This window comes from Capsicum annuum, chromosome 6, assembly GCF_002878395.1.
Source record: "Capsicum annuum cultivar UCD-10X-F1 chromosome 6, UCD10Xv1.1, whole genome shotgun sequence".
NCBI lineage: Eukaryota > Viridiplantae > Streptophyta > Magnoliopsida > Solanales > Solanaceae > Capsicum > Capsicum annuum.
In genome coordinates, this window is record NC_061116.1 from 84,017,922 (window position 1) to 84,031,149 (window position 13,228).

The window sequence follows — 13,228 nt, forward strand, 5'->3', positions numbered from 1 at the left end:
AGATTCATATTTCTATATAAATGATTGGGTCAAAATTCTGGTCGAGAACAAACCTACGAGGCCTGGAAATAAAATTCAAAATTAAATCATCAGGAGATCCCTTTAAAGAAAGAAATGTGTGCTCAAAAGTTGAGTGCAAATGGTGCATAAATTGGGGGCCAATAAACCCCTACTATCTAAGGATCTAAATACCTAATTTTCAAGAATTTACAATGAAATAGAATGGAAATTGGCGGATAAATAATGGGAAAGGACCAAGGAGTGTCAGGCTAACTTACTTTAGCTTTAATGGATCATTCTCCACTCTTTCCATGCTCAAAAGCTCTTAAAAGGTGGAAATTGGATAAGAAATTAATGGAAATTTTAGGTAAAGATGGGATTTAACAATCCCCAGGTGCCGCTAAATAGGTCACTTATTTGCTAGCAGCATAAGTCTACTAAAGCAGTCAGGCAATGGAATGTGGGCACCACTAAAGCGGTCTTCTGGCCGCTAAACCAATGTTTTCTTAAGTGGTCCTCCACTTAAGCTCACCTAATCCAAATAGACAAGGCTACTAAAGAAGCTCAGGATCGCTAAAGCGATTGCTGCTAAAATGGTCAAACTAGATATCATGTAGTAAATTTTAGCTAAGTCCAAATAGTCTATGATTGGGTGCTTGGAATTTGTTAGAACCTTGTGCATGCAAATGAACTATGCTACCATAACAAATTTGATATTCCAAACTCAATAAAACCATCAAAACTTTCATATGATATCATTTTGACTAAATGTAGGGACAACACCTATAGTTTTATTTTTCATATAATCCACATAATAGTCCAAAATGAGTCTAAAAGCCTTGAGATATGAACCAAGGGTCCTCCTAAGCCTAAAATCAACGTTTCGAAGCAGACGGCACTATTGGAATTCTCATTCGAAGTTCGTTACTAGAATTTTTGGTCCAAGATCAATTTCTTAACAGTGAAAGCCTCAAAATAGGAAAATACACCTAAAACCCAATTAAACTGCTCGATCACCAAACCAACAGTTTTGACAAGTCATAAATAGCCTGTAGCAGTTGTGGAAAGGCTTGAAACATCGAAACTATGCATAAATTGAGAAAATGACCTAGAGGGTCACTAAAAGTTCTTAGAAAGGTTTTTAAACATTTTTTTTAAATAAATATTAGGGTGCTACTACTAATAAGGGGTGGGGGTAGTTTTAAATTATTGCCTCCTAGAGTTAGAATTAGTTTGATGATTTTACTAATACTGATGAAACTTTTTTTTAACATCGCCTTGTTCTTATATTAATTCAAGTATTGAATTAGACCATGAGACCTTAAATAGGTGTTATGATAAATTTGAGGAAGACTTAGAGGATAAAAAAGAAGTAGAAGAACAAGAGATGATACCTCTCTCCCGATTAGAAGAACAAGAGTTAGATGATACCCTTATTCTGATTAGTCCGACTATGAAATTATCGCAACAAGATGATATTTCCCCTTTACCTATGTTTACTGGGGTCCATAAACGCTGAGCGTCCTAAAAAAATTTAGTTTGGCTATTTATGGAATAAAATATGAAAAAGAAACTATTGCTATTTGCCTAACATGTAAGAGAGTTTTAAACATTTGATTGGGGGTTTGAAAGGTGAAACAGGGTTGCTAACTAAGCAATTGAGATCATGTCATAAAGATTTTGTTCATCTGAAAGCTACTGGTATGGATAGGAAAATGGTACTCCCTGTCTTGAAAGATCTGTAGGAGGTTCTAACGTGGTTCAGAGTCAATTAAATATGTCTAACTCGAATGTCCCAAGCACACACTGCACGTATAGTAAAGAAAGAAATCATGAAGAATTATCTAAAATGATTGGTGTTTGTGGTTTGCCTTATGATTTTTCTTCATGTTTTGATTTTAGCTATTATATTCAGGAGGTGTATAATTCTTCTTTTAAAGGATTACAAGAAATATAATTAAAAGTATTATTTTTAAATATCAAACTGAACATAGTCATTATCTTCATTATCTATTTGTATATTTTGATGGTAGAGTATCCATCACTTCTGATATTAGTCGTAGTGTTAATATTAATGATTATTTTACCGTTATCACTCATTGAATTGATCATGATTGGGACATGCAAAAAAGAAATATTATCTATAAATATTTTGAAGAGAGTAAGATTGATTCTTATATAGCTACTACAATAGGATGTATTTTAGCAGATTTTAAACTTTGTCATAAAGTTATGGCTCAGATAATGCTTCTAATAATTTAAAAGTTATTAATTTTTTGATACCTTAATGATGTTTTTCATATTAAGTGTGTTGCACATAGTCATAATTTGGTTAAAAGATGGTATTTCAATAGTTGAAGATGCTTGTCAAAAAAATTGAATTCCTTGTGGTTGAATTTTTAGAACTAGCTTAGTTTGAAAATCATTGTGGAGAATGTGAAATTCCATTTAGAAAAGTTTCAAAAGAAGTGTCTACTAGATGAGATTCTTTATTTGAATGCTTGCAGTTGCTTATGATTATTACATGCCGATACAATTAGTTTTTAATGCTCATAATTCGCAAGACTTTGTGATGATGATTGAGGAGAAGCAAAGGAACTTATAGATTTTTTGAGAATTGTTTATCAAGCTATAAATACATTATCTAGTCAGTATTGTATAACTATTTCTTCAATTTTAGTAAATATTTGTGTTATTTCATCTGAATTTGTCAAATATGAAAAAAAAATTTAGAGAGCCAATTGAGTTTATGATTACAAAATTCAAAAAATATTCTTTTCCTATTCCTCAAATTTATTTGATTGCTACTTTATTCAATCGGTATTACGAAGAACTAGGTGTTTGAAAAATGGTTGAAAAGATTTATGCAAATTTAGACATTAAAAATGATGAATCTCCATGTGTTGAAACTTGTAAGAGTAGCATAGTAACTAAGCTAGAAACTTGCATCACTTTTATAGAGCATGGAAATAAATGTTCCACCTATTTGACCTCCAACTCATAGGTTTGGAAGAGATGATTTTGATTATATGATGGATGATTATCTGAGTTTTGAATAACCATTATGATTTAATGAATATATAAATTAAGCACGAGAAAATATCAGAGATGAACATGGAGAACCTCAATGTTTAGTGTGGTAGAGGAACTGTGGAGAAAAAATTCCAAAACTTGCAACGGTGGTTCGAAATGTACTAGTTATTCAAAGATCTTCAGTAGCTTTGAAGCAAGCTTTTCATGTGGTGACATTTGTTATCAGAGAAGATGGATATTCATCAACAAAAAGATAGTTTGAAAATATTAGTATTGTACAGATTGGATCAATATCGAACATCGAACGACGGAATAATGGGTTGCCAAAATTATCATCTCAAGTCGAAGACAAAATGGATGAAGCACTTGGATGTAATAATAATGATGGCATGAAAGCCATGAAGGAACGACGACAAATACAAGTTCCGAATAGTGTTTCCCAAGAAATGATAAAGAGTATTAATGATAAAAATATTTTAAAAATTACAAAAGGTGGATGTGTAGATTAGGTACTCTTCTACTGTTTGTAATACATTTACTATTATATTTATTTGATTAAATTTACAGGTCATTTGCCTCGATTTTCTTTTAAAACAATCTTCATTTACGATGTGTTAGGTATGAAGGAAAATCTTTTCCATGAAAAATATTATTTTAGAAAAATGTTTTTCGGAAAACAAATTGATTTCTGACTTGTTTTCTCGTTTTCTTATGTTTGGCTAGTGAGTGAAAAATATTCTCCAACAAATGTTTTCTAGTATTTGTTTGGTGAATGAAAAAATATTTTTCAAAAATAAATTTTAATGTTTAGCTAAAGATTAAAATATATTTTAGAAAATAATTTTTGACCCCAAAAAATACTTTTTTTAGGGTGTTCGATATGAAGGAGGAAAAACATTTTCTAGAAAAATAAGTTGTTTCTTACTTATATTCTTGTGTTCGTTATGCAAATGAGTACTTGTTTAGTTATTTTCATTTTTGGCCTAAGATCTTAATTTTCCATTTCCGGTCCTCTTATTTACGTATGAACAATGGAGCAGATCCATTTGGAAGGATCGTGAATGAGAATTGCCCTTGTTCCTTATAATCTATTTCGTCTTAGCTCAATATTAGCTGCATTTCCTTTTGCTATCTCGATTTACATCATGAAATGAAAGAAGTTCCGAGTCATTCAATATTGTACACTGCCAAAACAACGTTTCAATTTGTTTACAAACAGAACCTCGAAGCATTGGCCGAAACCAGCAATCTTGAAATCAGTCCCGCTGCACCATAAAGCAGAGATACAACCACAAAGCCGCAATACATTCGCTGGCTGAAACCAGGGAATCTAGAAATCACTCCCCCTGCACCATAAAACATATATTATATTCAAGACTGGTTGACATCCAAATCTGATAAAAGACAGCAGCAGTTGGAAATCAGTATTACATAGAAGTTCGTCAAACCCAAAGATGTTGCTCATACTGTGAGCTGGAATGTCCAAGAAGTTAATAGGATAACCGCTTTAATAAGAATACAATAACAGTAAAGTTGACTAAGATCATCCGATCTAGTTTATCCTAACAATATTTTTGGATTCTACTTCAGAATGGCCATTCCAATGGATCCATTTCATGTAACCACCTTCCCATTTTATCGTTGTGGAGTCTTTTATTAGTTCAACATCTTTTTAAATTCTTCTAGAATTCTAATGTAGAAGTAACTAAATTAGTTGTTCTTATATCACTGAAAACAATCTGATGAGGACATTAACCTGAAAGAAAGCTTTCCTATGTCATATCACTTAGATCAATCTTCCACAGTTGACTGATTGAAAGCCCCGACTCTTTTGGAATACCAGAATTTCCTATTTCAGCGTAATGCGAGTAAGCCATCAACAAAAGATGATAATCTAGTCTGTTATATATGATGATTCCAACAAACAATAAAATCCTAGTCCAATCCAGAACAATACAAGTATTATCCTTTTCTTGCTCTCTCCCTACCACCTCTCTTCCTTCCATCTACTTCTTTCTCTTCTTTTTTTTTCCTTTTTAATTTTACTTTGAATGCTTTTATAGGGGCTTCTCTATGCTCTTTGATGGTTAGATAAGGGGCATTTACCTTATGACGTTTTGAGCTTGGTGGCAATGGAGGATCACGTCGCTGATGTGAAGAACTTGCCTGCTCTCTGTTTTCTTGCACCTGTAGAAAAGCAAATGATGCTAAAATATATAGTCGGTTGCAGAAAAACTTCCAATTTTACAAGTGATCGACGTCGCAGCTATTAAGTCTCTTTCAAATCAACCTTGATGTCAAATTTGTCTTCATTCAAGGAAGATAAGATGTCAAAGGGATAAATATACCTGTGTTTGACGATCATCCCTTCTATCTTCAGCCATATTTGATTGTCCACTAGGTAAATCAGTAGGTGATGTTCCATTGGTTTCAGAAATAATTGGCATGATATGACGTAGAATATTTGACAGGAAAACCCCCTCATCTTCTGCTGTTGCTGTCTCCTGAGAACTACTATTGTTTTCAACTACCGCATCACCTTCACTGGCAGAGTTTGTAGTTACACCGTGATCACTAACATTCTCATGATGAATATTTTCACTAGAGAATAATGACCTCAGAAGTTGATCAACACTACTTTGGTACTGAGCAGAAAACTCTTCGCCATTTGATACTTCACTGAATGAGCTAAAGTTACCTGAAACCATTGTCGCATATCAAATATGTAGATAGTTTTTGCATTAACTTATACTGAAAGGAAAATTAAAAGCAATGTCAGACTAAGCAAATGACAGCTACAATAACCACATTGCATTACTACCTGTTCCTCTCTTAGAGCTCAGAAATAAACAAGAACTTTACTGGATTTGACCATAGACAACTAAACTCCTTTTTATGAAAATGGAGCATACAACAAATATTGATGCAACTGAACACGTCAAAGCCTCAGCTATTTTTAGTTCGTATAAAACCTGGAAATAACCAGCATGGAAATGTTTCCTTCTAAGATGGAAGATTGATACACTAGACATGAAAGACCATCTATGAATGTTGATGAAAAGGGATTGAATTCGTGACCAGTAATACAAACAGCCACTTTATGATAACAAATGTTGGATATGTTCACACTGTCAAGCGCTAAGAGATCTACAGCAAGTCCACAAAACCTGTCAAAAGTGCAACCATCTTCTACCTTAATAACATCTAGCACCATGTTCAGGGCCCATAAACTGCAAGTGCTTGATAGATAAATCAAAAGGAAGTAATAATTGCAAAGTTAGTTGGCTACCTGCAACACCAGGGAGTCCAACATTTTGCTGTTGCCCTGAAGAATCAGGATTAAATGGGTCTCTAGTCTCAACACCATGTAAATTATTTTGATCAGATGCTTGAGAAGCTCCTGAATTGTTAGAACTGACATGTTGCACTCTAGCTAAAACTGGATAGAATATTCCCATGGGACTTCGAGATGAATCAGAAGTTGAACGCCCAACGGAAGCGGGAACTGCAGCAACTACAGTTCTAATAGGAACTACTCGCACTGCTGACTCCACAGAAGAGGAGCTTCTAGTGCCTCCAGCATTTTGTTGATCAGAACTTCCACCATTAGAAGCTGCTTGAGCAGCTTGCCCCGATTGCTGTGAACCAGTAGGCTCTCTTCGATTTGGATTTGAAGCCATAAATGAACCTAACAGTACAGGTGAGTGAGTAAAAAGAGAAGATAAACCTGCAGTCTTTGTAACTAGGGACAGCATAATGAACGTGAACAAGAAAAAGTAACCTGTTCGTATTCTGATGTCAATATTCCTTGGAATAAAGCCAGAACCAACAGATCCTCCAGAAAATCCAGTACTATTTTGTGCAGTTCCAACAGGAACAGGCCCAAAGCTTGTACCCGGCTGAAAAGGTAGTGGCTATACAATCAAAGGAACAGAGATATCAAGCATCCACACAATAGGCTGCATAATAAAGTATATATCTGACAGAAAAATAACCTGAACCATTATAGGATTGGGGCCAGAAGTAGACACAAAGACAGCGGGTCCGGCATTCACCACAGCATCATCCTAAGGTGGTTGGCCCCTTGTCAGTACTTTCTACCTTCGTACGCAGGATGAAAAGAGAAAAATACAAATCTGGGATATAATCACAGAAAGGGTGGTACCACCCCTTTGAAAGAGAAAACATACTGGTGCTTCGCCCATTCGTAACGTCATTGTCGTCCGACCAAACTCAAGTAGCATAGCACCTACATTTCGGAAAAGACCTCCTGTTCTTAACGCATATGATTGAATTCTCATTCTCTCTGTTGGATCTGTCACATCGGCTTGATTCTCTAGCAATGTAGAAAATTGCTGCACCAAAGGGTCAAAAAAAAAAAAAGAGACGTGAAAATCAATAGGCACATGGGACAATATTTTTCTTTATTTTGTTAGTGCTGAATAGTACCTCCAACTGGAACAGTATAAACACACAAGACAAACCTAAAAGATATTTTTAATAATGTCCATGTTTAAGTGTGTGACCTATCACATTTAAGTTGTAAGAAAGAGCCCCATCATGTGCGGGCCTGATTCCTTTTTTATGGGCCCAAGCACGTGAAATTCGTTTTTTACTAATGGGTAGCGTTGAGATTCGATTCTAGGACCTCAACCTGCTTGATGTCATGCTAAAGAAATGGATCTTGGGCCTAACTCAACCCAAAATCTAGCTCAAGAGATGAGGATTGTCCAAACCATATCAAAGAGACCACCTATCCCTTTAAAGACCATTGTTGGACTTCTTCATACACACACACCTAATCACGCCGGAGCATGGCCAATTTTATATGGAGGCCCAACATTGAAAACAAGAAATGGGATGGGTCTTGCTCCGATCCATGTTAAGTGTGTGATCATCTCATCTAAAAGTTAAAGCTATTAGAGAGAACACGCTTTAATTTACTTAATTATATTCTATGCAGTCATACTGGTATCAAATGTTTAGCAACTGCTCAGATGGTTAAGGCAATAGAACATTCAAATCTTGGACGAAAAATCAGCATACCTGAAGCTCGATAGGGCAGGGATGAAGAGATTATCAGCTGTGGTGCTTCCACATAATATGACCAACTAAAAAATGAAAACCTAGAATTTCAAATGTTTCTATTACAGGTAGAAATTTCTATGATGAATTTCATTCATATCAGACTACACAAACATTCATAATGTGGTAACATGTTTTGTTTTGATAAAAGAAAAGAAAAGAGAGCAATTTATGCTTTAACATTAAAAAAAAAATGAATGAAGTAAACAAAGTGACATCAAAAATATATCCTCTTCGAAAAACCTAAGGCAAACCACTGACCAAACAACAACAACAACAACAACAACAAACCCAGTGTATTCCCACCTAGTGGGGTCTGGGGGGGGTAAGATGTACGCAGTCCATACCTCTACCTCTGATGAAGTAGAAAGGCTGTTTCCGATAGACCCCCGGCTCAAGACACGAGATACCACACAAACACATAGTAAAGCACAGAAGCAGGTTACATATCATAAATACGGCACCCATAAGTAATATAAAACAGAGAAAGCAAAGGAAAGCACACAGATTCGTAATAAAACATGGAACACGGAAGACGGAATCATAACAGGAATAAAACCCCCTCCAAGTAATTCCCTACACTAGCGACCCAAACTGGCCCTAATCCTCTGCCGAAATTCACGCCCTCCAGACCTTCCTATCTAGGGTCATGTCCTCGGTGAGCTGTAACTGTTCCATGTCCCGCCTAATCACCTCGCCCCAGTACTTCTTCGGCCTACCCCTACCCCGCCTAAAACCATCCAACGCTAGCCTCTCGCACCTACGGACCGGGGCATCCATGCCCCTCCTCTTCACGTGTCCGAGATAAATTTAGCATTACTATTTTGTTTATTCCTGTATAATTATTAAATGTAGTACTACTACAAGCATAAACACAGGCTAAACTATTGCAAACTTTCAACCAAATCAAGTTGATGAAAAAACAAAATCATTTTATTTCATCTGATTTTTCCATTCACGTTTAAGTTTTATCAAGTTCTCTTATTTCTATGTCTATCATGCAGTTTAAAGGTAATTAGAGACCAGATGCCACAAGCTTATATTTAGGTATAACACAAGCAGAACATACTCAGTCGTTTATTTACAGATTTTCCCACCAAACTTGCCAAAGCATTTTTCCATGCATGAGCCAATAAAACTGTGTATCCAACCAACCTGAACTTGTGCTTCTTTGATCATTTGAAGAACACTTTCATGCACCACACGAAGTTGAGGTTAAAAAGCTCCAGAGAAAAAGAAGTTGCTGATATATTTTGGAGTAATGTCTAAAACCCTCTAAACAGTCACGTGTCTGCAAGTCCTCGAACTATAACTTTTCAGGGCTAAAACCCCCTGACTTAAATATTTGTTGGCATGTGTATTTCACGCTCCTAAAACACTTTTAAAATGTGCCAAGTGGCACAATGCATGTCATTTGAACTTAAAGTTTGTTATAATAGGATAAGAACGGGAATAGTATATATAGAATCCTACATGAAAAACGATTGTAATGTAGTGCCCTACTTGAAAAAAGATCGGAATGTAGAGTTTGTAAATAGAGTCTCAGTGTAATAATGTAGATACACAATCAATAACATTCTTCTCTCATATTTCTCACATGATATCAGAGCCTCTATGATCTTGGCAGAGAATCAGAAAAAAGCTTCAACGACCGGCGGGCGGTTATAACTCATGTAACCGTCCGTCTGGCCAATGATTATGTTAGCAAAAATTGGGACAATATATGCATGAAAAACAATCATGTTGGGAAGGACTCATTTGAGAAGCATACGGGACAGAGAAAGTAGCCACTCTACTTTCTTAGATCTTACTGCATAGCACCATGCATCTTTTCGGTGACTACTTTCACAAATCTGATTTGCGTAGCACCGTGCATATTTCCGAACTATGTTCTCACATTTGATTTGAGTAGCACCATGCATCTTTGCGTACTACTTTCTCATATCTAAGTTGCGTAGCACTGTGCACCTTTTCGGTCTCCTCGAATCTTATTTGCGTAGTTCCGTGCGTCTTTCTAGTGACTCCTCAGGTCTGATTTACATAGTTTCACTTTTCTTTTAGTGTTGAGCGAAAACCAACACCCCTAAGAGGTCCAGTGTCTCCCTACGACCAAACGCCAACCAGCGCCGATGTGAATCGACCTCCCACGAGAACGTCACCTCCGGAGAGATCCAACCACGCATAGGCGCCTGATACAGTTCCAACAAGTTTTTCGACGATTTTCTTGTTCAAGATCTATTCGTCTCTTAATTTCGAGACAACCCATATGTTTATACCAGTTTCCGGCAATATTTTTTCAGCAACAGATAGACGTTCCAGTGATGTTTACTATTTTTCCTATCAACTTTTAAGTTTGTTCTCTTTCAACTAAGGTCTCCCGGACATCCTGAACAGTCCTCACAAATTTTCTTGAAGATATTTTCACCAAGTCCCCCACCGGTCCTCGTATTGATTACATCTATATTAAGCTCGGTATATATGACATATATTCACCAGCTTGAGAGGGAGTGTAAGAATAGTAGGAATAGAAATGGTATATGGAATCCTACTTGAAAAAGGATTGTAATATAGTGTTACTTGAAAAAGGATTAGAATGTAGTGTTTATAAATAGTCTCAGTGTAATAACATAGATACACAATTAAATAATAGTCTTCTCTAATATTTCTCATAGAGTTAATACATAAAATCCTCTAAACTATCACTATTTTGCAAGTTTCACAAAAACCAAAATAAAAAAAAAGAACCAAAATCGAAAATAGAAAGGGATTAGATGTTGGTTTTTTCGTAAAGTTTGAAGAGCATGGGCGTTTTTAATTATATTCTCTTTCCTATTGAAATTACGGATTGTCAAAAAATGACTTAGTCTTTGGGGATTTTTTCTTTCAAAACATAGTGCTTTACTGGGTTTGTTATCGGCTGCTCACAACTACATAAAATATTCATGCATCCCCAAGAAAGCGTTTGGTTTCAAATAAGATTGAATGAAATCAAGAAAAGGGTGCTGAAGAAGGTGTTCTTTCAATAATATCAAAAAATAAAAAATAAAAGAAGAGAGAGATAAGTTATTTCGGATGAAACCCAAATATACAAACCTAGATCAATTTGGTTAAAGCAGAAAGTAAAGAAGATAGAAGAAAAAACAAAGAATATAAAGGAAATAAAGGAGAGAATCTTTAAGAAAATAGCAAATTTCATCCTAGTTAGTTGTTAAAAAAATCCAATGTGCCATCATTTTCCACCTCCACGAGCCATTCAGAAGTCATCAGAAACTGTTCGTCATTTGTCCGTTTGGAGGGTTTTAATCATCAAAAATTATTTTTCCGGGAAAACAGAAACAGCAGAGAGTTAAATATGGAATTTGCAGAATACCAATAGTTTGGTGGGGGTTTATCAGCCATTATAAAAGCCACGTGGATAACTTATTTTACCCCCACATGCCTCTAACAAATACTTCACCATTTGTCAAGCCAGGGGGTTTGAACCCTTGAAATTTAAATATGAAACTTGCAAGCCCTGATAGTATAGGAGGTAACTCTTTATTTTTAGAAAAAGAAGGAAACTGAAAGCATACAATTCTTCAAGATAACAGTTAAGCACCCTTCGCTCACTCAGTTGGACTGAAGAATCTATCCTTTCCCTGAGGCTAAAACTCTGCAGTACAAATATATATATATATTATATACATATAATATATATAGGATAATCGAGAAATTCGCGAGGATTAGTGGCACACGGTCCACCCTTCTACCCTTCCCTAATTGAATACCAAGATTTTCTCTGCAACAGGGTTTGAAACCATGACGCGCGCCTAACCACACACCACGTGTGTGGCGCTCTTACCTCTTACCAAAGCCCTGGAGTGGATACAAATACTCTGCCAGATATTAGCAGTTTTAAATAGAAACTATCAAAAACTCAAGCACATACCGACAAACACTCAACAACTTGTTCCATCAATAACTGCCTTGTCAAAATGATCACTTCTGCCAAGGATGCAGGTGTCGGAAATCCCCCCTGTCGAATTGAATGGGCGGTAGCATCTAAATCTGTTCTATCTGCTACATGTGCACCAGCAACTTGTGTAGTATCACTTTGTCCTCTAACTGCCAACACCAAATTTCAGTTAATAAGAACAGCTCTTACCCTTCCCCCCTCCTGTAGGAGGCGGGTTGATGTAAAAGAAGAGAAAGGGACTTTTACCATTGGCTCTGAACTCTACAGTCAAATGGCGCACGTACTGGGTCAAGGTTATAAGAGAATCAGGAATAATCTACAAGAACAAAAACAAAGATATAACTGTGGAAAGCAAAGGAGATGGAGTAAAAAAACATATGAACAATGTTCTACCATCTAAAAAAATGCATGAGACGGTCAACATGCAGTTTACATGTTAAATGAAGACTCTCCCAAAAACATGAAAGATAATTTGAAGTCAAGATAATTGATGTAAAATTTACCGATGCTTGCAGAGCTTCCAGTGGGACATCTGTTGGACGTGCAAAAGCACTAGTACTGAAACTGGATTGATCCCTTGTATCACCTTGCTCAGACTGTGATCTACCAGAATCTCTAATGTTTCCTATACTAGCTGGACCAAAACCCTGAACAGAATACAGCATGCACGTTTACAAAGTTACAAAATATTATACCACAGCCAAGACTGAAACTCCTCCCAACCCGACAAATGGGTTGTGTGTTCGTTAAGCCCAGGATACTTGGTCCCTAATAAAGACCATATTGAAACAACTACTACGCCTCAGTCTCAAATAAGTTGGGATTGGCTATATAGATCCTCACTAACCAAGCTCCCCAATTGAATTCATTCTGGACCAACATTTTTAAAAAATTAAAATAAAAATCAAAAGTACCGGAATTCTCTATATGTCCTATTGGCAAAAGAATATATAATAGGGTAAAAAGACTTAGAAAGCATAGGATCTAAAGTAAACGTATTAACACGACTAAAATAAATTTCCAGCTAATTGGTATTGCCTTCTTTAGTTAATCCTGCATTGATTCAAAGTGATAGTCCATCTTTCGAGCCCCCCCCCCCCCCCCCCCCACCCCCAAATATTTTTTCATTGACATATAAATGTTCTTGAGATAATT

General features: G+C 36.1%; 1 protein-coding gene across 2 annotated transcripts in view; it reads right to left on the reverse strand.

The window, feature by feature from the left end:
• Nucleotides 1-4,091: 4,091 nt before the first annotated feature.
• The window catches only part of LOC107873302 (ubiquitin-like domain-containing protein CIP73), a 32,283-nt gene continuing 23,146 nt past the window's right edge, over nt 4,092-13,228 (reverse strand). Inside the window, exons 7-16 of one of the 2 annotated variants that reach the window (XM_016720096.2) lie at nt 12,577-12,720; nt 12,320-12,389; nt 12,047-12,222; nt 7,224-7,388; nt 7,029-7,100; nt 6,815-6,947; nt 6,323-6,721; nt 5,382-5,731; nt 5,140-5,220; nt 4,092-4,379 (exon numbers count right to left, since the gene is read on the reverse strand). In XM_016720096.2, the coding sequence (XP_016575582.1) occupies nt 4,371-4,379; nt 5,140-5,220; nt 5,382-5,731; nt 6,323-6,721; nt 6,815-6,947; nt 7,029-7,100; nt 7,224-7,388; nt 12,047-12,222; nt 12,320-12,389; nt 12,577-12,720 (1,599 nt within the window). In that variant the 3' untranslated portion in view covers nt 4,092-4,370. The remainder of the gene's footprint in view (nt 4,380-5,139; nt 5,221-5,381; nt 5,732-6,322; nt 6,722-6,814; nt 6,948-7,028; nt 7,101-7,223; nt 7,389-12,046; nt 12,223-12,319; nt 12,390-12,576; nt 12,721-13,228) is intronic. The other variant, XM_016720098.2, reaches the window with a different exon arrangement.